General features: G+C 43.8%; 1 protein-coding gene and 1 long non-coding RNA gene across 8 annotated transcripts in view; one reads left to right on the top strand and one right to left on the bottom strand.

Moving 5' to 3' along the window:
- Window positions 1-12,581, top strand: part of SYT1 (synaptotagmin 1) — a 521,895-nt gene extending 509,314 nt beyond the window's left edge. For all 5 annotated transcript variants that reach the window (XM_084957784.1, XM_084957786.1, XM_084957783.1 and 2 more), the window contains 2 exons: window positions 3,376-3,509; window positions 9,592-12,581. In XM_084957784.1, the coding sequence (XP_084813910.1) occupies window positions 3,376-3,509; window positions 9,592-9,798 (341 nt within the window). In that variant the 3' untranslated portion in view covers window positions 9,799-12,581. The remainder of the gene's footprint in view (window positions 1-3,375; window positions 3,510-9,591) is intronic.
- LOC110260829 (uncharacterized) overlaps window positions 1-25,949 on the bottom strand; it is a 100,011-nt gene that overhangs the window by 35,804 nt on the left and 38,258 nt on the right. The window contains exon 1 of one of the 3 annotated variants that reach the window (XR_014804608.1): window positions 13,347-13,749. The exons of the other annotated variants lie outside the window; for them this stretch is intronic. This is a non-coding gene — a long non-coding RNA (uncharacterized LOC110260829). Of the gene's footprint in view, window positions 1-13,346; window positions 13,750-25,949 lie in introns of those variants that run through there. 3 annotated transcript variants of the gene reach the window in all.

The following is a 25,949-nucleotide window of genomic DNA, read 5'->3' as shown; positions in this document are numbered from 1 at the left end:
AGCATAATTCACAGTAGCCAAGACACAGAAACAACCTAAATGTTTGTCAACAGATACAGTTGAATATTATTCAGCCATGAAAAAGAAGGAAATCCTGCCATTTTTAACAACATGGATAGTTCCTGAGGGCATTATGCTAAGTAAAATAAGTCAGATCGAGAAAGCCAAACACTGCGTTATCTCCCATATATGTGAATATAAAATTTATTTTTACGAAATTCAAAATCATAGAAACAGAGAGTAGAGTAGTGGTTGCCAGGGGCTGGGGAGTAAAGGAAATGATATATATATATTTTTTTTTTTTTGTCTTTTTAGGGCCGCACCTGCTGTATATGGAGGTTCCCAGGCCAGGGGTCCAATCGGAGCTGTAGCCGCCGGCCTACGCCAGAGCCGCCGAAACGTGGGATCTGAGCCGCATCTGCGACCTACACCATAGCTCACGGCAATGCCAGATCCTCAACCCACGAGCAAGGCCAGGGATCGACCCCGCGTCCTCATGGAAGCTAGTTGGGTTCATTAACCACTGAGCCACGATGGGAACTCCAGGAAATGGGATATTGATCAAGGGGTTACGAACCTCTAGTTTCTCGGTGAGAACCGTGCGGATCAGTGTTTCTAAGTTACCTTGTTCGCCCCCAGGCACTGATCACGTCAAATCAGAGGTTGTGCTGAAATCTGCAACTGTTGGGTTTTGAATCTGCTGACCTAAACGGCAGATGCACAAGGACTTTTCTTGTCACTTACTTTGTTAGATGAATCAACAGAGAGTCATGGTGCTTCTCTTGCAAAAACCTGTGCGTGAGTTAGGTTGATGAAGGTTCAATATGCAAAAATAGGAGGCATCAACATTGACTTAGGAGTATTTGGTATTTGGGTGTTTTGTCAGTGCCAAGGAGCAACTGGAGACGAGCATCTTTATAACAATGCAGGGGGCTGGGCTGGAGGGAACCAGGGACCTTCATAGGGAAACAAGTTCTCTGAACCAAAAATAGCATTGCCTGTGAACAGCAAGATGCCTTACCAGGTAAAAAAGGAAAAGGGGCCATTTTTCCCTTCACTTGCAATTATGCGTAGTGTGTGCTTTTAACCCACCAAGTATTTAGCTGATGAAGTTGGTTTCTCATCTCTTGGTCTGACTTTTAAAGATAGTCTTCATTTGGATGAAAGCCTTGATTACAAGCCCCTAGACTGGATGTAGCATTAAGAACCAAAACCGGAACCCGAAGCTACACATATCCAGGTACTGTGAGCTCTGGGGCAGTGGGAAGAAGACAGGACGGAGAGGAAGAAGCCCCAGATTAGGAGGCCAACCCTATGAAAGTTCGGCAAATTCGTTCAGCAAAGCTTGAACAGTGCCAGGCACTGCTTAGTAAATTCAGTTAGAGAATATGGCAGACAAAGTTTCTGTCCTTCAAGAGTTATGTTCTCCTGGGGGACAGGAATAAGGGAGATAAAACCCACTTTTTTTTTTTTTACCTGACTTTGTATCTTCTGAAAGTATGTGGGCATTAGACTATATTATCTGTCAAGTTTCTCCCAGCTCTACACATTCTAAAGAGAAGAATCTTGGGAGACTTGGCAGTGGCTATTTTAAGGGAGTAAAATCATGGATGATTTATAATTTGCTCTTTTCATTATTGATTTCTGCTATTTTTTCCATAATGAGCATGCATGACATATCAGATGGGAAAATGTTTATGAAAATAGTAGGATTTTACTCTCAAGCCTGGGCACTGGTTCTTAATAATCTGAAAGACTGTCATTCATCCATTAATAATGAGAATGGTCTTACCTCTCCAGTGACTTAGTTATTACCTCGCCTTTACTAATGAGGCCTTGGGGACGCTGCTACGGGAAATCTCTGCTCCTTTTCTCATTACCTCTGTGTGTACCACCAACTTGCTCTTCTTTCCCTGCACTCGTAAAGCTTTTTCCCACCCAGGCATGTTCTGGCATGTGTCCTGGATCTATTTCTACTTTGGTGGTTCTTGTTTTGTCTTTTTTAGGGCCCCACCGTGGCATAGGGAAGTTCCCAGGCTAGGGATCAAATCGGAGCTGGGACCACTGGCCTGCGCCACAGCCATAGCAATGCCCGATCCAAGCCGAGTCTGCCACCTGCACCGCAGCTCACGCAACGCGGGATCCTTAACCCACTGAGCAAACCCATGTCCTCATGGGTACCAGTTGGGTTCGTTACTGCCGCGCCACCACGGGAACTCCTGGATCTATTTCTCTATTTCTCTCTCTCACGTGCACACGAGCGTGCATGCACGCACACACGCACACACACACTCTCTCATTCTCTCTCACACATGTGGCCTCTTTACCGTCAGCATTCACATCTCGGTTTAAATGTTTCCTCCACAGAAAGGCCCTACCCGAGTGATCTCGGTGTACAAATTCCATTCCTCCCTTGGCCTCACCGGCCCACCGCCAGGAACCTCATCACACTTCCATCCGCTCTCTCCTTCCAGAGTCTTCTCAACTCCTAATTCATATGCAGTTCTTTTCTTTACAAGCTTGCTGTCTGGTCTATTCCCCTCCAAGTCTCAAGCTCCATTCTGCAAACAGGGACGGTCTGGTTTGTTCACAGCTATGTCCCTAGACCCTGACAGGCTGTTTGAGCAAATGAATAAATGAAAGGATGAAATGGTTCCTTTATCCTCTGTGTCAAGCATTTTATTTCCATGCAGTGGTATATTGCAGCCAGTTCTTTGCCAGCTCGCAAGAGCCAATTGTTAATTTTTCAGGAATTTAGTAAGCCAGTTGTTAAACTGTTAGCTTGAGATCGACCCTGCTGAGAATATTTATACCATAAATGTTAAAATGCGGAACATCAAGACTTTTTTTCCCAAAGAGCTGGTTTACCAACACACCACTGCTCTTATCTCCTAAATTCAACTACAAATATTGAGATACCATGGCAAAAAAAAAAAAAAAAGGGCCATAGGTTACTTAAAGTCTTTCAATTAAAAAAATGCTTGAGGAGTTCTCATCATGGCGCAGTGGAAACGGATCCCCTGACTGGCATCCAGGAGGACGCAGATTCGATCCCTGGCCTCCCTCAGTGGGTTAAGGATCCAGCATTGCCCTGAGCTGTAGGGTGCACACAGGGCTCAGGTCTGGCGTTGCTGTGGCGGTGGTGGAGGCCAGCAGCTACAGCTCCAATTGGACCCCTAGCCTGGGAACTTCCATATGCCGCAAATGCGGCCCTAAAAAGACAAAAAAAAAAAAAAAAATCCTTGAAATTGTCAAAAATACAAAATACGCTCCACAATTATTTTCCTGTTGGGAATACGTGGACTTTTTAAAAGCTAAGTTATAATCTAAAATATGTGTCTCTGATCCCCTAACATTTTTGTTCCTGTTTCTCAGATCCTTATGTAAAGATTCATCTGATGCAGAATGGCAAGAGGCTGAAGAAGAAAAAGACAACAATTAAAAAGAACACACTGAACCCCTACTACAATGAGTCCTTCAGCTTTGAAGTGCCCTTTGAGCAAATCCAGGTAATGTCAAACTCCTTCGCTCTTCCCATTTAATTTCATCTCTTCAGATCACAAAAGTAAACACACACAGACCTGGGAAATTATCAGTGCACATGTCTCCATTAGAACTGCCGCTATTCTTCCATGCACACTGATGCTCAGGCTGCATCAAGAGGGAAATGAGAAAATACACAGCGCAGGAAGTGCTGATTCATCGGCCAAAAACAGCTGGTCCTCCGTTCAGCAGAAGTGAGGTAGGAAAAAGAAAATCAACAGAACAATTCTACTAATTCAAAAAGTACATCCACAAGAAGAAAGTGAGCTTTCATTCTTTACTCCCAGGCCATATTGTGGGATTCTCTTTTTTTTTTTTTTTTTTTTTTTGCCATTTCTTGGGCCGCTCTTGCAGCACATGGAGGTTCCCAGGCCAGGGGTCCAATTGGAGCCGTAGCCGCCAGCCTACACCAGAGCCACAGCAACTCGGGATCCGAGCCGAGCCTTCAACCTACACCACAGCTCAGGGCAACGCCAGATCCTTAACCCACTGAGCGAGGCCAGGGATCAAACCCACAACCTCATCGTTCCTAGTTGGATTCGTTAACCACTGCGCCCCGACGGGAACGCCTGTGGGATTCTTTTTAGCATATCTTAATTGCAAAAAAAGTAGTGATAAAAGAAATCATTTGGTTGATGTTAAACAGGTAGCATCTTTAATCTTTCACCATTAAAAAGGATTAATGGCAGAAAATTAGACTCAGTTGCGTTTGTAATTGCTTAAATTCAGCCTCCTGTTTCTGAGTTGGAATGGATGGATATTTTCAGAAAAACAAAACCTTAATTTGCCAGATAACAATCGTTATGGAAGGAAGCAGTCTATGGAATGACCTTGTGATTAACATGTCAAAAGAGACTCCTACATGTGGCCCGGGGATGACAGCATATGATCTTATTCATCAGTAATTCTTAAATACACTGAGGTTTTCTCACCCCATGTCCACAGTTGGGCTAATGGATCCAATAATTATGGGCTATTTCTTGCTAATCGTTAATGGGTATCAGAGAGTACAACTGCTTAAAGGAACACTCTTTTTACACCTTATTAAATAATTGATGTAGGTCTATCTTTTAAGTTACATACAAGGTTGCCCATGACTTGAGGGAGAGATGAAGGGTAGCTATCAAAGCGGCAGGATAATGGAAATCAGTGACGTTCGAGCACACCCTCACACCATGCACAAAAATAAACTCGAAATGGCTTAAAGACTTAAACATAAGACATGACACTATAGAGCTCCTAGAAGAGACCATAGGCAAAACATTATCCGACCCAAATCACACCAACGTTGTTCTTGGGCCAGTCTCCAAGGCAATAGAAATAAAAACAAAAAAAAATGGGACCTAATCAAACATACAAGTTTTCGTACAGCAAAAGGAAACCATAAAAAAAAAATGAAAGGACAATTTACAGAATGGTGGAAATATTTACAAACAATGCACCAATAAGGGCTTACTCTCCAAAATATACAGTTGATATAACTCGACAACAGAAAAGCCAAACAACCCAATTGAAAAATGAGCAGAAGATCTAAATAGATGTTTCTCCAAAGAAGACATACAGATGGCCAGTAAACACATGAAAAGATGCTCAAAATCATTATTAGAGACATGCAAATCAAAACTGCTATGAAGCATCACCTTGCATTGTTCAGAATGGCCATCTTTAAAAAGTCTGCAAATAGCAAATGTTGGAGAGGGTGTGAAGAAAAGGGAACTCCCCTAGACTTTTTATGGGAATGGACACTGGTACAGCCACTGTGGAAAAAAGTATGGAGGTTCCTCAGAAAACTAAAAATAGAATTATCATATGATTCAGCAATTCCGCTCCTGGGCTTATGTCCAGACAGAACAATGATTCTAAGAGATAAATGCACTCCTATGTTCATAGCAGCACTATTCCTAATAGCCAAGACTTGGAAACAACCTAAATGTCCATCAACAGATGAACAGATTAAGAAAATGTGTTACATATATACAATGGACTACTACTCAGCCATAAAAAAGAATGAAATAATGCAGTGTGGATGTAACTAGAGATTATCATACTAAGTGGAGTTAGAAAGAGAAAGACAAATACCATATGATATCACTTATATGTGAAATCCAAAATACGGCAAAAGTGAAACTATCTACAAAACAGAAACTCACAGATAGAGAGAACAGACTTGTGGTTGCCAAGGGTGGGGGGAGAGGGAGTAGGATGGACTGGCAGTTTGGGGTTAGTAGATGCAAACAATTACATTTAGTATGGGTAGACAATGAAATCCTACTGTTTAGCACAGGGAACTATATCCAGTCTCCTGGGATAAGCCATAATGGAAAGGAATTTTAAAAAGAATGTATATAACAAGTCACTTTGCTGTACTGCAGAAATTAGCACAGCACTGCACATCAGCTATACTTTAATTTAAAAAAAAAAAACTATAGCATAGAAATTTTTAAAGATCCAGAAGAACAAAAGTCAGCAAATATTCTTCAGTTGCATATTTTTATTTTTAATCTATTCTTAAAATACAGTACCTTATGAATGCATCACACCTTTGTTCCATGAATACAGCTAATACAATAGCTATATTTATTGTATATTTATCTGTTATCTAAGTCCAAGTTAAGTACTTTACCTGTGCAATCTCATTTAATCCTTACTATAATCTTATAAGAAAGGTATCATTATTATCACAATTTTATGTACATATAAGGAAACAGGCTTAGAATTGTCTCGCATAGGACTTCCCGTTGTGGCACAGCGGAAACGAATCCAACTAGTACCCATGAGGATGCAGGTTCGATCCCTAGCCTTGCTCAGTGGGTTAAGGATCTGCTATTGCCGTGAGCTGTGGTGTAGGTCACACATGAAGCTCAGGTCCTGTGTTGCTGTGGCTGTGATGAGGTCAGCAGCTGTAGCTCTGATTTGACCCCTAGCCTGGGAACCTCCATATGCCATGGGTGCAGCCCTAAAAAGCTCCCCCCTAAAAAAAGAGAGAGAGAATTGTCTCATATATAAAATGGGAAGAATAACAGAATCCATGTCAAAGCATGGTTATGCATATAAAGCATTTGGAACGTGCTCAGCACCTAAGAACCCTCAGTAACTCGTTCCCATTATTATTTACAAGGCTAATATTGTATCTTTTTCAAATTAACATTTTATTAGAAAATATATCTAACACATAGGAGGAAACAATATGTAAATCAGCACTATCCTACTGGATAATGTGAGAATGGAAATATTTTATCATCCGTGCTCTCGAAGATGGTAGCCACCAGCCATACATGGGTAATGAGCTCCTCAGCCACTTGTATAATCAAGGAACTTTATTTAATTTTAATTCATTTGAATTTAAATGCTTATGTGTGGCTAGTAGCTACTGTATATAACATATGGCAGTTTTTTCACTCAACAATAACCCGCCATCCTGACATTAGTTCATAGTTTTTATAGAACCTTTCTTATATACTTGATCATATGGCAGCAAATGTATACCTACTTATTTACTTTCAGTAGCTGTTATACAAGTAAATGACGTTGCAGAAGACACAGATTCCCTGTCCCCAGTCACTTGCTCACTAGCCTGAACCAGTGGCTTCACTGCTTTGGACTCACTGGCAACTTAAGACATCCAATTTTCTCCAACAATTCATTTTGCAATATTTATTCAGGGAACTCTTTTTTGATTCTAAGACTTTCTTCCTATGGAAAATGACACTTCCTGGAATTTTGTGTGTTAATTCCATAAAGCAATATAAGGCAGGACATTGAGATGAAAAATCCTATTGTAAATCTCCTCCTTTGAGCTACAATTCCATGCCTTAAAAAAAAATACATGTCTCTTTTCAACTCTAACTTTCAGCAAATGCAAATATATTGAAAATGAAGCACGTTAAAAACAAGCCATGTTGGGTTTCTGGGGCAGCCTTTCAGAGACAATAACATTTTGTCAGGACAAAAACCTCAGCCCGAGACAGGGTCCACGAGGCATGGAAATAATGAGCATGCCTTTGACTGCATCCTTTTTTCTCTGCTCCTTGAATCAATTTATTCTTTTTTCTCCCTCCCACCCCAGAGACTGCCTTCCCAGTCTTTGCATTTCCCTAGAGAGAATAACTGAGCATTTAACATGCTATTTGGGGGGTTTAGGTTTCATTTATGCTAAGGTTATAAGATGATCTGTCTGTCTGTCTCTATCCTTATGAAATATGTTACAAGAAGCAAAATACGCTGATTCCCGAAAGCACATGAAAAGGTTGCAACCCACCCCCCCCCAAAAAAATGTGTAAATAAACTGCTTATGCAACTGGAAGAATTAACCCAAGGCCTTTATAAGGATATTTTGTCTTGACTGCTACTAATCAGTACATTCCTGGATGAAATAATCAAAACTCACTCCAACCTCTGAAAACCCTCAGTACTTTTAGGCATGATGCTCCTAGGGTCCCCACTCTCCCCACTCCTTGAAATACAACTGCATCCTGATGCATTCACTTGGGAAAAGTTCTCCGAACCAACGTGATTCTGTTCTCAGTTCCAAATCAGCCAGTGAATAGGTCATTCCCTTGATAATGGAATCAATCCAAGGCTGCACAAGGGAAGATGGAAATTGGGTTCCTTTATTGCAAATGCATTTTACATTCTGAATTCCACTTCAAGAAGCGACCTTTTTTCCTGATCTGAAGCTGTACGTGGGCGCCATCTCTCAACACATTTGGACAGTAATGCAGGCTTCCGAGTCCAAAGCCCACTAAAGGGCCCTAACTGGGCAGCATCTTCATCTGGCCCTGGCTTCCATCATTACATTTTCTGCTTCTTTTGATTCTGGCCACCAAACATGATGCATATTTCGCTTTATTCTAACCTTTATCTTTTCCCTCAGGGTCTAGGTTGGAGCCATAGCATATGTTGATTATGCAAATGCATTAATTACTTAGGAATACCTAAAATGTACTTTTAAAAAAGGTTTCTTTCATGTCAAAATGGTATAGATTTGTTTTCTCCAGTTCAAAAAAGTAAGTCACTAAAAAGATGCTCGCAACCTAATGGAGTCACAGGAGTAACTCTTGTGTGGCCTGAACAGGTGCTTCCATTTGATGGCAGTGCTCGATACATAGTGGTAACCTAAGAAATGCTTATTGAGAGGATTTATGAACGATAAAAATCTTTAGCTCGTTACTACTTTAAGATGTTCACTCTGTTGTCACGTTTTATACTCACAACAGTCAAGTGATGAGCTGAAATTCTATATTCATTTTATGTCAAACACTGGCTCTTCCCACCTAAAATAGGATTGCAGCACGTGGTTGCTGTGAAAATGGTAACCAAGAATGATCTTAGCACTATTGCCAGAAACTTGGCTGATGAAGCAGTGGAAACAGATGGATTTAAAGGTGAACACAAGGTGACATGGGCAGCCTGGCTTGGTATTTTACAGCGTGGACTGTGAAACCAAACTACTTATTTCCTTTCTTTCTTTCTTTCTCTCTTTTTAATGGCTACACCCATATCATATGGAAGTTCCCCAGCCAGGGGTTGAATCTGAGTCACAGCCTTGACCGACGCCAGGGCTGTGGCAGTGCCAGATCCTTTCCCCAGCTGCACCAGGCTAGGGATAGAACGTATGCCTTCTCAGAAACCCAAGCCACTGCAGTCAGATTCTTAACCCACCTTGCCGCAGTGGGAACTCCAAAGCTATTTATTTCTTCTATGACTGCAGGCAGGTGATTTAACTTCCCTGAGCTTCAGCATTTTATCTGTATGAGGACAGTGTTAACAAGACCTATTGTAACTGAGTGGTTCACATAAAAGACTTAGAATTGTGCCAAAATGAACACTTGTTGAATATTTTGAAGATGCTAAAGAAGATGATGATGGCAATGATGGTGATACAATCAGGGCAACAGGGTTTGCCCTGTCCAAGTCATTTGCAGCCTTGTCTTGGTGATTGGAGATTGATTCTTCTTTTTTCCAGTTGCTTCAATCTCAAGGAAGCTTGGTAAGAGGGCTTTATCTCTAGAGCTGGACGATTAATGTTTATTTGGTGTCCTCTTTCAGAAAGTGCAAGTGGTGGTAACTGTTTTGGACTATGACAAGATTGGCAAGAACGATGCCATCGGCAAAGTCTTTGTGGGCTACAATAGCACCGGAGCGGAGCTGCGACATTGGTCAGATATGCTGGCCAACCCCAGGCGACCCATCGCCCAGTGGCACACCCTACAGGTGGAGGAGGAAGTTGATGCCATGCTGGCTGTCAAGAAGTAAAGGAGAGAAGCCTTTCTGCATTTGCCCACATAGTGCTCTTTAGCCAGTATCTGTAAATACCTCAGTAATATGGGTCCTTTCATTTTTCCAGCCATGCGTTCCTAACACAATTCAGTGGTACTTCAAATCCTGTTTTAATTTGCACAAATTTAAACGTAGAGAGCCCATAAGCCCTTCATCCTACCACTGCCCTCCGAATCTACTCTTATTTTAAGCAATATGATGTGTAGATAGAGCATGACGGAAATTATTTATTGTATCACACCGTTGTATATACCAGTATGCTAAAGATTTATTTCTAGTTTGTGTATTTGTATGTTGTAAGCGTTTCCTAATCTGTGTATATCTAGATGTTTTTAATAAGATGTTCTATTTTAAACTATGTAAATGGACTGAGATATAGGAGAGCTGATAATATATTATATGGTAAATATAGTATCGTCTGCATTCCAGCAAAAATATCAACTTGTAAGGCACTAGTACAATGAAACTGACATCTTAAAGGACAACTTAAACCTGAGCTTTCTATTGACTCATTTGAGCACCAAGATACACTGACACCACATATTTGGTGGGTGAATCCAATTTTACAGAATTCTTCAGGCAAATGAGCATGATCTGAGCAGCATCAAGCCTGACCTCCTGGAAGCATAGCCACAAACCAGAATAGCATCAGTCTGTGTGTATCTACAGAGCTAAAACCAGTGCTTCACTTTTACATTTGAGGAAGCAGCTGGACAGGAGTCAACGATTTCATATTACTGCCTAGAGAGCAGTGACGCGATGCTGTTCCGTGTGTGTATGTGCGCGTGCATGCACGTGCATTTGTTTGGGGATGGGGTGGGTGGGAGGAAGCTGAGGGGAAAAGAAGTCAGCGTTTCCGAAATATTGCCTGACTACTTTAAAAAAAAAAAAAAAAAAAAGTAGCTCTCCGTTATCACCTTTCTACAAAATGTGCAGCCTGTGAATTCTATTGCAGATTTCACATCTATAATTCCAAAAGGTTTGCACGTTCGACTTTGTAACAAAATATTTTATTATACAAAACCAGATTAGAAGGAATGCAGAATATTTTTAACACAGCAATCTGTGCTTATTACACAAAATTACTTTGTGGTAAACAGACAGTATTGTAATCCCATCAACAGAGGAAAAAATAAACAATTAGCCATAGTTCTGAATGCACTTCAATTAAGCCAAAACAGACAGCTAGTGATCTTTTTATATGCTCTTTTTACGTAAATAAGTTTTAATTTGTCCTTTAAAAAAAAAAGGTGAAAAAAGAACAAGTTCTAGAAAACTGAAGCAACCTCTTATGTATACTAGATGCTTGATTTAGGAGGCGTTTTTAAATGTTTTCAATGTTATTACGTAGTAAATGGCACTATTATGAAGCTACTAGTCCTTCCACAAGAGTCTTCAAGGACTGCCCTGTGTAACACTGTGACCGCCGTGTGTGTGCTTAGACATGTAACGTAGTTTCTTCAGTGGACAGCACTCAATCTATTCCGTAGTGATATTGTAACAATACTGCCATTCCCTTCTACTGCACTGCCCAAGGTGTGTGTAGCACAAACAGTTCTCATTACAAAGGACCAATTCCGAACTGAAAAGCTATGCAGAAGACAAGAACGATGCAACGCATGCGGCGGAACACACAGCATCTTGTCAAGCACTGTGCAACGGTCCCTTTTGCTCCCCACCTTGGTAGGCGACCGCTTTGCTGGACGGCAGCCGATGCTCCCCCACTGCGGCTGGTCTTTGTCCCACTCACCTCCATGACCCATTTTCACTCCCAGCCCCCAGAAAGCAGGGATGCTCTGAGTGAAGGGTCAGCGTCAAACACACCGAAACGAAATGCAGGGAAAGGAGGCATGAACCTCATGCTCAGACCTGAGGCTCTCATGCCATGGTTTTTAACACCGCCAGGAGAATTCAGCAGGGGCTGGGGAGACGCTTCCAACACAAGGTTGGCTGTTTCCTGATAAAACGGGGTTCCTGTCTTGTTCTTTCCTCACCGGAGCAGAGGGGAGCCCTTTCACCTTTCGGCCCAGTTGTAGATGAGAGAAAATGCACAAGTCATTCAAATGATGTGCGATCAAGTACCAGTTTGAAAAGAAGATTCAAGCGAGAAGCCTTCCCGTTTCAAAGACCCAACCCTACCAGAGAGAGTGGACTGACTTTTGAAAATCCTTTGACTACCAGACTCCAACTTTTAAGTTCACCGTATTTAGCTTTAAGGTGTTCACGCTGAAACAAACACTTTGAAACCACCAGGTTCGAGCTGCTGAATACACATCATTTCTCGCGTTAAAGCACGACGAATGCATTCTCTCGCAACACTGCCAGACATGGGATACTGTCACCATAGAGTTAGTTGGTACTATGCCATCTTCCACGAGTCAGTGACCGAGCCTGCTTTAAGACCAACTTTCATCCTCCGATAAGCCACAATGTACCTTTCTGACAAAGCTGTGTCAAGTATTAGAATCTGATGCTCTAGAAAGATCCTAGTTGCCTTTGTGTATATTTACTGCCTGCTTGAGTGTTTCTCTGTGTGGGTTTTCTCTGTATCTTGTAGAAATGTTGGGGTGTTTTCTTCTGCCATATGGCTCGTGGCCTGCGAGCCAACTACTTTAGCTGTATTTTACCTTCATTTTTGATGAGGTGGTTTAAATTTTGTTTCACTTCGTGTAGTGAATTCCACAGTAGTTTTCTGATTGTTGTTAAAAATGACTTAACATATTACACAGATATTCAATAAAAATGTTTTATTTCCTGTTGATGTCGCCTTTCAACCTTTTTTCTCACCGGGCTCTGGTGGTGAGCGTGTGGCCTATTGACTCTGGGGCCTGCTGGAAGCAGTGGCAGCTAAGCAAAAGCGTGTACTGAATGCCAACCTCTGAGTCATGTCTGTGGATACAGAAGGGCGAGAGGGAAAACAATGCCCAGGCAGCATTTGGCCATTACTGCCCAGTGCTCCTGGGCAGCGTCATTCTCAACACGTGTTTCCCTGTTCCTGTTTCTGATCCGCTCCTCAGGCCCATTTTCAGGCTTTCTGCTTCGCCCAAAATGTGCCCTCCAGGATTTTCACCATATAGAGCCCATGTCGCATAAGCCTCTCCAGAATGAAAATAAACATAAGATTTTTTTTAAACCCCACCTTTCAAGCAGAGTGTCCCCACACAGTAAATGCCCTGCCTACTGCAATTACTAGGTAAAGCGAGTGAACAACTGTCCCCCACGAAGTCCATAGTTCTCAGGGGCCTGCTGCAGCCCATGTCTTTACCGCATGCTGGGGAGTCAGAGGACACCTGGTCCCAAGCAGCCCCCCATCTCAGGGGGACGTGTAAATGCACGACCCTAAGATGCTGCCATGCGCGCCCTGAGTGCCCCGAACCTCCAACGGCCTAATCCCAGGGGTCATCCCGCTGTGCCCTCCTCCCTCCCCTTCAGCGCCCAGGCGCTCAGCCTGAGGCTGCCAGAAGCCTTGCCTACTGCCAGCTCACAGCCATGTCCCTCTGCCCTCTGCTGAGGAGCTGCCTTACCTGAGGCCATGCACTGTCCGGGGCAGGGGCAGCCCATATGCCCTGGTCCACGCTGGCTCTCTCCTGAGCCGTCAGAGCCCCGAGGGTTGGTTGATGGTGCTTCTGGAGCTGCGCGTCTTCCTGTCCCCCATCAGAAGGCCTCATACCTGCATGTCCCAGGAAAGCTCTATCTCAGAATCTCCATCCTGAGGCTCGCAGCCTTCTTTGGGGGGAAGAGACAGGAGGACTCTTTTGGAGAGAAGATAATACCAGAAAGAAGTCCTAAGGGAACTGGGAGGAATTATCCAAGTCCGTGCGTGGGCAAAACGGTGGCAAAATTTATCGCATTCAACAAGACTGAAGGTTTACCCATGATAAGGCCTCTTTATCATACTCCCTCCAGCAGTGTTTGTGGGGCCCTGCCAAATCAGTGTAGGGGCGAAGTCAAACTAGTTTAGACAGCCAGAGCAAAAGCCACACGCTGAGGAAACAGTTGGCTGGGTTCTAAATGTAAGACAAGAAAAGAAAATTTTTAGACCCACTAGGGTTCATTGCCAAAAATAAATAAATAAATCAGCATTATAATTACAATTGTCCAATTTTCAATGGGGAGCATCTTGTTTTTCTTAAATAGCTCTTGAATTTAGGTACAAAAGGGGCGTTGCTTTTTACCAAAAGCAACGACAAAAACCTCCCCATCTTTTTTTCAATGTCTGTCTTCCCAAAGGCTTTTAGGTCTAAGATACATACACTTAGGAGATTTATAAGTGTTTCCGTCAGTTAGACAAAACCATTCCAGGTATTTCAAATAAGAAATGTAACCTAAGAAATTGGCCACATAAAAAGAGCTGAGCAAACAAAGTAGAGACAGCAGGTTAACCCAGAGATTAATACATACCAGCTGTAATGAATTGCGAGGCCTGCCCTAACAAAATACCACAGACCTAGAGGCTTAACAAACAAAAATTCATTTGCTCCCAGTTTTGAAGGTCAGAGGTCTGAGGTCAAGCTGTGGGCAGGACTGGTTTCTTTTGAGATCTGTCTCCTGGGCTTGCCGATGGCATCTTGTCCCTGTTTTCACCTAGACTTCTCTCTGCGTGTGTCTGTGTCCTACCCTCCTCTTTTTAGGAGGATGGAAGTCCTATCGGATGATTTACACCCTAAAGATCACACTGTCACTCCATTACCCCTTCAAGCATCCCATCCCCAAATACAGTCACACTCTGAAGTACTGGAGAGTTAGGACTTTAGCATAAGAATGGGGGGCCACCCATGGGCCCAGAACACCCACAAAGGCTAGAAAAACAAAGCGGAGAAGACAGTGTTAACTTACCTCTACCTCAAACCTTCGAGAAGCAGCCAGAACCTGGGGGGGGGGGGCAACGTGGGGCTGTTGGGACCCACAGACAGGCTCCACCCCGGAGGTCCTGGAACTGCCACAAGACCCTCATCCGGGTGCAAGGCCACCCTTGCCAGAGGAGAGCCAACCGACGCTGGACGACGCTGGACGTGGGCAGAGAGGCTCCCTCCCCTCTTCTCCCTTCCAACTCAACCAGTGCCACCCATGGCCGAACCAAATCCGAAGCAGCTGGGAAGAGAGCCCAGCAAACAGCCTGTTGGGTCTTAGTGCCCCCACCCCCGTTCACAGCAGAGTAGGGGGGATGAGGGTGGAGGAGAGAGCAGGCGAATGACCAATACATTAGACGTCTCGGCCCATTCGTGCCGATATAAACACGAACACCGAAGGCGGGATGATTTAAACAGCACATACTTATTGCTCACTCTTCCAAAGGCTGCGAAGTCCGTCCCAAGGCACCAGCAGATGCCTTGTCTACTGGGAAGTGGTCTTTTGCTGTGTCTACACATGGCAAACGGACCAAGAGCACTCTCTGGGGTCCCTTTTATCAGGGCACAATCCCATTCATGTGGGTTTTGCCCTTGTAACGCATCACCCCAAAGCCCCCCACCTTCTAGTGCTTTCAGTGTGAGGACTTCACCGTAAGAATTTCAGGGGGACACAAACATTCAGTCTCTAACACTAGGAAACCTTTCCGCAGCTGCCTCAATTTTCCTAAATGCTCTTTTTCTCCCTCTGAGAATTCAGGTGATCCCATCTGAGCCACACCTGATGAAGCAGATGCATGGAAATTCACATTCTTCTTCCCTTTATGCAGAGAGCTGACTATTACAGATTTGAAAATTCCAACCGTGATTGCGGTTACCCCGTCCCCGCCCCACATCTTTATTACACATGCACAGGACTCTTTGATGTTTAGCAACTGATTTAAGCTGCACACAAATCTTTACCGTAAAACAGTCAGACGGTGGCTTTGGAACAAGAAGGTAAAAAAAGCAGGAAAATAAAAATGAGAAATAGCCTGATACTGAATGTACAAAGAAATTTTCCAAAGCATACAGAATAATAATTATGCAGAATGAACCATCAAAAGGCAGCAGTAATAAAAAAACACCATGCAAAGCCGCTGATGATGTGTGTGCTCCAAGTTCTGGGGCTGGCTGTAGGTTACCTGCATTTTAAAATTTGCATTTCAGCCCGATTGATTTCTTCCCCGTCCCCACCAACATGCATCCCCAGCATTCCCACCCTCATCCTTCTTCTTTGACGGGAACTGTCCTGCCAGCAAACCTTCTACCCTGTGCAAACCGGACTTGCCCTTGTCAGGGCTCACCCGAGGTGAAAAAGGATTTTGCCCTGAACAAGTCAAGGCCCACTTCTTTCGCAGTGGTCCACTTTACTTCAGTCACTTTCCTACCTCCTCCGACCTGGAGGCACAGCAAAGAACTGAGCATCCTTTACAGGCAGGACTGTTTGAGTTGCCAGCGGAAGGAAACCAATTCAAGCTGGATTAAGGGCAAAAAGGCGGGAGAGAGAAAGAGATGAAAAGAGATTCAGAGAGAGGAATCTCTTTGGCTCATCTAATCAGGAAGTTCAAGGAATGATTACATTCAGAAACAGCCAGATCATGGGGCTCAAACAATGTCACCTTCTCTTTTTCCTCCCTTCTCAGCCACCTCTGTTCTCTGTGTCACTTCACTGTCAAGTTCTAGTGTCTCCATGATGGCCCCTAGCACTTTCAAACTTACATTCTTCCAGCTTAGCATGCTTGCGGAGAGTGCCCTTCCACAGGTGTTGCTCAAGCTCCCAGACCTGACCCGCATGCTTGGGGTACTTGCCCTCCTTAAAATGACCACTGTGTTTACTGGTGAGCCTCACCAGTAAAGGCGAACTCAGTAAAGGTAGGAAATCATCCCCACACAAACATGCCACCGAAAGCAGCCATTGTGAGAAGAGGAAGGTACAGATGCAGGATCCTGGAAATGCATTTGCAATTGAGACCAGCAACTTAAAGCAATCTTGTGTGGATATATAGACTCCTATATCAAAACCTCATGGTTACCACAAACGAAAAACCTGCAATAGATGCAATTCAAACACAACACTAAAGATAGTCATCAAACCACAAGAGAACAAAAGGGAAGAAAAAAGGCCAAGAGATAAAGGGCCAGAGAAAATCGACAAAAACAAATCCAAAACAATTAACAAAAGGCAATAAGAACATACCTATCAGTAATTGCCTTAAATGTAAATGGACTAAATGCTCCAACCAAAAGACACAGACTGGCTGAATGAATACAAAAACAAGACCCATATATATGCTGTATAAAGAAGATGTGTTACACAAGCACACCCACAATGGAATATTACTCAGCCATAAAAAGGAATAAAATAATGCCATTTGCAGCAACATGGATGGGACCTAGAGATACTAAGTGAAGTTAGACAGTGAAAAACAAACATCACAGGATATCCCTTATACGTGGAATCCAAAAAAAGATACAAATGAATTTATTGCAGAAGAGACTCACAGGCGTCAAACAAACTTACGGTTACCAAAGGAGACAGGTGGGGTGGGGGAAGGGGGGAACTGGGGATTTGAGCTTGGCACATGTACACTGTATATTGAATGCCTGCCAGTGGGGACCTGCTGTCAGCACAGGGAACTCTACGCAATCAATATTCTGTGATAATCTATATAGGAAACGAATCTGAAAAAGAACGGATGTGTGTATATGTGTAACCGAATCACTCTGCTGTACAGCAGAAATGATCACATTGTAAATCAACTCTACTGCAATAAAATTATTTAATACGGGAAAAAAAATAAATAACCACTGTGGCCGCAGAACGCAGTATCCGCTCTGGCCGGGCCTAGGGCATGTCCCAGCCCAAGATGCACAAAGAGGAGGTAAGGACAGTTCCTTTCCTCAAATGAAAGCCAAAGTGCTGCTACCAAGGAAAAAAAGTGGTCCCTGAGCAGACGAAAACGACAAGCATATACTCTTTGGCCTTCACGCACCTCTGCCCTAAGAAGGATGCGGAGACACAAACTCAGGCCACAACAGGAGCTCGGTCATTTTTCCTTTTGACCAAAAACACTATCAGAAAGGAAATTTTGAAAGTATGCACCACCGTCCACTACCTGAAAATATCCATTTACCCACCTATGTATCGCAAGGAAAACCATTCGTCTGCTGTATATTTTAAGCAGCCTTTGCGAGAAGGCACTGAGATATAAACACAACTTTAGACTCCTCAGTTTGGAAAAAGATTTTTTTATTATTACAGAAACTTAAAAGGAAGAAAGAGGAATAGGAAAAAAAACCACTCCACGTACATTTTCGTGGTTACAAATGTGCTGACCATCTTCATCCATGTGAATCAGATAGTTTTCCTCATAATGTGCATAAAATTTAGCATCAATTTTTTCCCTTAATGTGAAAAACAAGACTTTTTTCTTGCTGCCACACAGTCTATAATTTTTATTTTTAATGACCAACTAACTTCTCAGGTAGATAAACAAAAACTGTATTTAACCCTTTTCCCCGGTGTCAGATAATGGTTTCTAATTCATTTCATACACAAATAATATTGCAATTAATACTTTAGTGAAGGTTTTATTTACTATTCTATTAGTCTAATCTATTTATTTTCTCAAGATAAGTTTCCAGAATTTTCTAATTTGGTGTCTCAGAAGTTTCCACTAAAATTCACTGCCACTGGTGCGCTCTGTCCGGGTGTCCCCACAGCCTCTGCAGCCGCGGTCATCGTGCTCTGAAATGTCTGACAACAGCTGAGGGCCGTGTGCCTCACGAGGACAGGTCCAGAGCTGGCCGATGATGGGGCCCTTTCCTCGCCCTCGCCTTTCCTTCAAAGCCTGCAGAAGCTGAGCCCTGAGGAGTTTCTGGAGTCCCTCTCTGTTTCTTCAAGCCCCTCCTTCAAACTTGCAGCTTATCTCACTGTCAGAGTCACAGACGCCTAATGACCTAATGACAGCCACCTTCCAACACCTAGCCTCACCTGCTCCAGCTCTCACGGCACAGGGGACAAAGCACCAGCCTGAGAGCCAGGAGCCTGGGTTCAAATCCTGCTTCATTCACTAAGACACATAGCCCTGGATAAACCCCTTAATTCTGAGAATCGAAGATAATGTATATTAAACCTGGTATAAAAAAGTCAATACATGATAGTTTTGGTCTTACTACATCCATCCCAGGGTCGACAAACTTCACCTGTAAAATACTGGGAGCTTTGCGGGCAGTATGTCCTCTGCAGCATCTTCTCTTGTCCCGCTGACTGGCAACCGTCCATCCTTCCTTTCTTCCCAACCCTCTAGAAACCCCCTGCACTTCAAGTCACACCACTCTGCCCATTAACTCCCCTCCCCCGTTTCCTCTTCCCTACCACGTCCATTCTTTGGCTTGGCATTCAAGGCCGGCCCCAGGTACTAACCACGCCCTTCTGTCTTCAATCCCCGCCCACATTCTAGCCACGCAATTCTCCGAACCAATCAGCGTGCACTCAGGGCTCCGCCCCGGCGCGGAGGCGGCGCTCGCACCTGAACCTTCCCGGGTGCGTGACTTGGGGAGCGGAGGAAGGGCGCGGAGACACTCGGGCCCCCCGCGGAAGGAGAGCGATGTGGCACCGATTTCCAGACGCGCTGCGCTGTCTCCGAAAAGCACAGCCTAGCTTCTCAGGCTTAGTTTCTATGTTCCTCCAGCCCACACGCGACCCCACAGGCGTAGGACCCTTTGGCAAACAGAGATCTGCAGACTCAAAGACTCACCATGTCCTTGAACACACTGAAGAGTTTGTTTTTACTTCGGGGGACATGAACACACTTCAGGATAACAAAGCACTGCCTCTTCCACCACATGCAAGATGGATAACTTATACATTATAAAAAGGAATTGGACAAGCGGTCCTTGACTGATTTCCTGTCAGTATCACAGTTGCCTCATTTTCTCATCTTTCCCCAAAAATATGCACTGCTGATTTCTCATGGCCAGAACTCAGACTCAGGTGACTCAAATTAGGCAGGCTTGGGACAGTAACATATGGCCTGAGTGACTCATTCACCTGTGCTTTGCCTCTAGCTAGAATGATCACTGCCTGTGTCTGATGGCCAGGAAGACGCCATCTGGCCTCTTTTGCCCCCTGGGCCACCCAGCCCCAGGACCCATCAGCCAAGCCTGCATTTTTACCCTTAAAAGATTCTCTTACTTCGCCAGGGGTTTTTTAGGAAGAGATATACCATTTCTGCATATTTATTCAATACTAACTCTGAACTAAGAGCTAATTGTTTGGGAGTCTCAGGCAGACTGAAGTGGGGTCATCTGTGGACTGAATCCTGTCTCCTCCACAATTCATATGTGGAACTTCTACCTCCCAGTGCTTGAGGATGTGGATGTATTTGGAGAGAAGTCTTTTAAAGACGTGATGAGGTTAAAAAGAGCCATGAGGAGTTCCCGTTGTGGCTCAGTGGTAGGAAATCCGACTAGTACCCATGAGGATACGGGTGTGATCCCTGGCCTCTCTCGGTGGGTTGGGGATCTGGCGTTGCCGTGAGCTGTGGTGCAGGTGGCAGACGAGGCTCAGATCCCATGTTGCTGTGGTTGTGGCACAGGCTGGCATCTACAGCTCCGATGCGACCCCTAGCCTGGGAACTTCATATGCCATGGGTGCGCCCCCCCCAAAAAAAAGAGCCATGAGTGGGGGTCCTAATCCAATCTGACTGTATGCTTTTAAGAAAAGGAGATCAGAACACAGAGCAATACGGGAGGTGCAAGCACACAGACAACGGCGTGAAGAGGCAGCAAGAGGGCGACTGCCGCGAGCCAAGGAGCGAGGCCTCAGAGGACGCCAACCAGGCTGGCACCTTAATGTCCAGCACCCAGAATGCTGAGAAAATAAGTTCATCTAGTTCACACACCCAGTCTGTGCTAGTTTGTTTTTTTTTTTTTTTTTAAAGCCAAGCGCACTTCACAGGGATGAACTTCTTGGTTTTTCAGAGACATACTATGTGCCAGCGTGTGGAGGAGATTTATTTTTATTTTTATTTTTATTTTTTTTTTGTCTTTTGTTGTTGTTGTTGTTGCTATTCCTTGGGCCGCTCCCGCGGCATATGGAGGTTCCCAGGCTAGGGGTTGAATCGGAGCTGTAGCCACCGGCCTACGCCAGAGGCACAGCAACGCGGGATCCGAGCCGCGTCTGCAACCTACACCACAGCTCACGGCAACGCAGGATCGTTAACCCACTGAGCAAGGGCAGGGACCGAACCCGCAACCTCATGGTTCCTAGTCGGATTCGTTAACCACTGCGCCACAACGGGAACTCCCTGTGCTAGTTTGTTACAGCAGCCCCGGAAGATGAATTCAGGGCCCATAGGTGTGGCCCTTGACAGAACCCAAAATGCTTGAACCCAAGTGAATCCTGCCTTCTCAGACCTCCTGGCCCTCCGTCATACTTGAAGCAGAATATTCTCTCTCTTTCCAAAGTCTGTCCCAACACAGACCCCTCCTCTCACCTCCTGGGACAAGACAGACCTCTCCTCCTGCCCCGCTTACCCACTCACAGTCCACGTCTTTCTCTCCCCAGAGTGACAGCTCTCCTATAAAACCCTGGACTCTGGACACAGGGACAGGAGGAGGTTTAGACTTGGGTTGTGTCTTTCCTTTCCTTTGTCTCTGATGTATGCTGTATTAGTCAGGGTTCTCCAGAGAAACAGAGCAGGGTGTGTGTGTGTGTGTGTGTGTGTGTGTGTGTGTGTGTGTGTACCTAGATATATGGAGCGAGAGAGAGAGATTGATTTTAAGGAATCAGCTTGAAACGTTTCAGTTCAGGACCAAAAACAGTCAGCTGGCAGAATTCCTTTTTATTCAGGGAAGGTCATTTTTTCTTCTATTGAGGCCTTCCACTGATTAGATGAGGCCCACCCACATTATGGAGGGTAATTGGCTTTACTCCAAGTCCACTGATTTAAATGTTACGCTCAGCCCAAAAATACCTTCATAGAAACATTCAGAATAGTGTTTAGCCAAATACCTGAATGCTGTGACCCAGCCAAGCTGATGTATGAAATTAACCATAACACATGTCTTCCTTGTGCTAAGTGGCCTTGCCCTTTCCCTGCTTCACTGGTTTGAGGTCCAATGTCCAACATGAGAGCCAATAGCTAGACGGGACTGCCGAGCCCTTGGGATGGGGCTGGCCCAAGTTGAGACGCGTTGTACATGTTAAATACACAAAAAAATGTCAAAGACTACGCATGCTAAAAGGAAGATAAGATCGCTTGTTAATAATTTTTATATTGATTTCACCTGGACAGGATCATTTGCGGCATATATCAACTATAATCCTTTCCTACAGCTGCCTGACAAAGTAATACAAACTAACTGGCTTGAAACAACACAAATGTATTCCTTACTTTCCTGTGGCTCAAGAGTCTGAAACAGGGTCACCATCTCAATGGCCTAGACGTGTTTCTTCGGGAGGCTCTAGGTCAGAGTCCATAGCTGTACAAGCTTGTAAAATTTGCTCACGTTCCTTGGCTGGTGGCCCCCTTGCTCCCCGAAGCACTATCTCCTACACTTTTTCCTTCCTCCCACCTCTCTGACAACAGCCAGAGAAAGGGTCTCCTTTATCAAGGACGCATGGGATTAAATTAGGCCACCTGGATAATTCCACGTACCCTTCTCATCTTAAGGTCACTAGCCTCAATCACATATGCTAAACCCTTCGCCATGTAAGAAACAGATTCACATTTCATGGGTCTTTGATATCCTTGGGGCCTTTATTCTGCCTATCACAGTGTGTTATATAAAAATTAATATATCAGACACAACTTAGAATAGATTTACAAGGAGATCCGGCTGAGTAGCATTGAGAACTATGTCTAGATACTCATATTGCAACAGAACAAAGGGTGGGGGATAAAAAAATGTATACATGTAAGGATAACTTGATCCCCTTGCTGTACAGTGGGAAAAAAATTAATAAAAAAAAAAGAAAAAGAAAGAAAGAAATAGTGTTGCAATAAACAGCTTTGTAACATACCAAAAAATTAATAAAATTATTAATTTTACTTTTTAAACTTTTCTTAATGTGGGCTACTAAAATATTTTAAGTTACCTAGGTGGCTCTCTTTTGTGGCTCACATTATATTTTCATTGGACAACATGATATTAGAAATCAACCAAAAAAAAAAAAAAAAAAAGGAGTTCCTGTCATGACGCAGTGGTTAACGCATCCGACTAGGAACCATGAGGTTGCGGGTTCGGTCCCTGCCCTTGCTCAGTGGGTTAACGATCCAGCGTTGCCGTGAGCTGTGGTGCAGGTTGCAGACGAGGCTCGGATCCCGCGTTGCTGTGGCTCTGGCGTAGGCTGGCGGCTACAGCTCCGATTAGACCCCTAGCCTGGGAACCTCCATATGACGTGGGAGCAGCCCAAAGAAATAGCAAAAAGACAAAAAAAAAAAAAAAAGAAAGAAATCAAGAAACCCAGAGATCAAAAGACTTGTCAAAAGGTATAAATCAAGTCAGGTGCAAAGAACTTTGAAGTGGCTCAAGGCTCAGACCTCTTCTCTTTCCACACTCCTCCTGGGTGATCTCACCCTGCCAGATGGCTTTAACGCTATTTACACACTGAGGACTCCAAAACTTTTATCTCCAGCCCAGACCGCATCCTTGAAACCAAGTCTCACACATCCACTGCGTCCTCAAGGTTTCACGTGGATGTCAAAGAGCATCTCAAATGCAACACGTCTCACTTTGAACTCTTGCTCTTTCCCAGCACCAATCCCACTCTCCGCCCCACCCTGTGTTCATATAGTTCCCCCATCTCAGTAAGACCCCAAATCTCAAAGGGAACCTTGACTACTCCCTTTTTTTGTTTGTTTGTTTGCTTGTGGGGTTTTTTGGCAGCTGCACCTGCAGCATATGGACGTTCCTAGGGATCAAATCGGAGCTGCCGTCCTACACCACAGCCACAGCAATGGGGGATCCAGGCTGCGTCTGCCACCTACACCACGGCTTGCTGCAATGCCAGCTCCTTAACCCACTGAATGAGGACAGGGATTGAACCTGCATCCTCACAGACACGGTATCCGGTTCTTAACCCACTAAGCCACCATGGGAACTCAACTACTCTTTTGTTCCTGACCCGTATCCAATATATCACCAAGTTCTGTCATTTCTACCTTTGAAATACATGCAGAGGCTGCTCATTCTCCACTTCCTCCCGCCTGGGCCAAACCACCATTGTGTTTCACCATGGTTAACTCAACAGCCCTATAACATGCCTCTATAATTTCATCCTTCTCCCTTTTCAGTTTATTTTTAATAGAGCAGTCAAAGTCATTGTGTTAAAACACACAGATCGTGTCATTCCTCATCTTGGTTTTGGCTGCGCCCAAGGCATGTGGAGGTTCTTGGGCCAGGGATCAAACCCTTGGCCCAGGTGTGGCCTGAGTCACAGCTGCAGAAACCCAGATCCTTAACCTACTGTGCCACAAAGGAACTTCCTCATTCCTTACCTCGAAATTCTCCAATGAAATTTTCCATCTCACTCAAAAGAAACGTTGAATTCCCTGCCATGTTCTCCAGGACCCTACGGGGTCACCATGCCGACCTCATCACCCACCACCCTCTCCTCGGCTTACACCACTCATTCGTACTTGCCTCCTTGATGCTCCTCAGACATGCCAAGCGTGCTCCCCCTCAGGGCCTTTGCACCTGCTGCACTGGCTGCTCCCTCCACATCAGCAGGCGTGCTCCAGAGAGCGCCATATCGCGTTCCTGCATTTGCTTTGGGTCCTGAATCAGATATCAACTTTCACCATTTTCATTCCATCACCCTCTATCCCCTACTCTGCTTTGTTTTTCTCTGTAAAATGTCACCACCTGGCATACTAGATATTTTCTTGTTTGTCTGTTTATTGGCCATTTCTTCTCAAAGAGATATATCCAGAGGGACTGAACTTTCATCTGCTTTGTTTATTCTTTTATCTCCAGTATCTAGAACAGTACCCAGCACATAGTAGGTACTCAATAAATGTTTATCAATAAGTATATAAATTAATTCACTCAGAATTAATAATGTTAGGCCAAATAGTTAAGAATGAGCTAGATAACTGTGCATTCAATATCTTTTTCAGAAGTGTATTATTTAGTTCTTTAGTTCTTTTAGGCATCTTTCAGGATTTATCAACCACTTTAGCCAATTTTCAGATGAGACTCATATCCTTCAAAGAGTTAGTGGTTTCAAATCCTAGTTGCCATTTTGCCATTCAAAATCAGTTTTTCTTACAAGGGTAATTGTTTAAATCTAGTCTTTAGAATTGGCAGGGGGGAATGCAGATAATTGCTGCTACAATAAATGGAAAAGCAGCAAAAATTACTGATATTTTCAGTTCATTTCATCCCTAATCAACTGTCAAGCAAAACATCCTTCCCAACTGACGGCTTCAGTCAGCAAAATGAAGGACCTGCTTCTCTCAGGCTCCTGTCACTTTGCAAGTCTCAAAAAACGGATTAATTGCTTATCAGCGATGAAGAATGGGAACAGGGTCATTATCTTTTCTTATTACTGTACAACTTTATTTCGCTACTTGCTAATGCTTTTGGAGCTGGTGATGTCAACCTCTGAATTGCATTTTTTTTCCTCAACCCATACAGAAAGCAGCTGTTTATGACTTAGAAGTACATTTTTCTTTCGCTTTACTTTTCTTAAAATCACAGTGCACTTGACATTATTGTCTCTATGCACTGTCATGTTTTAAGTAAACGTTCAAACTACCAACAGCTTCCATCATCTTTCCATAAAACCTTGACCTAATGTCTACATTTTCTCCCCAATTGTTACCAGTCTCATGACCCTTAATGACATGAAAAGTAGAAGGTGTTCTGCTAAATCACATTTAAAATTAATAGAAAATTGGACCTAAGAAGAGTATTACAAGGTTGAAAAGAAATATCATAATCCATAATTTGAAGGCAGTAAAAACTCTTGCCCTACCATAGAGTAAAAAGTTAGATGATCACCGCACTACACAGATATACCAATGAAATGAAACAAAAAGTCCATAAAGAGACCAAAGTATATGGAAGAATTTAGTATATGGAAAAGTAGTCATTCCGATAGATTCTTTAAAAACAGAATGTCTTCTAACTGTCCAATTGGTTGGAAAAGAAAAGCTTTAATCCGACATCATTTGGGAGTGCTCTGGATGCAAGTAGTAAAGCAACAACAGAAGCCAACGGAGACTT

The sequence above is a fragment of the Sus scrofa genome, chromosome 5, assembly GCF_054392235.1.
Source record: "Sus scrofa isolate SSC_HxYL_T2T_F1_AM1 chromosome 5, Sscrofa_HxYL_maternal_Yorkshire_Landrace_v2.0, whole genome shotgun sequence".
In the NCBI taxonomy this organism is placed as follows: domain Eukaryota; kingdom Metazoa; phylum Chordata; class Mammalia; order Artiodactyla; family Suidae; genus Sus; species Sus scrofa.
This window is presented reverse-complemented; position numbering and strand designations above follow the sequence as displayed.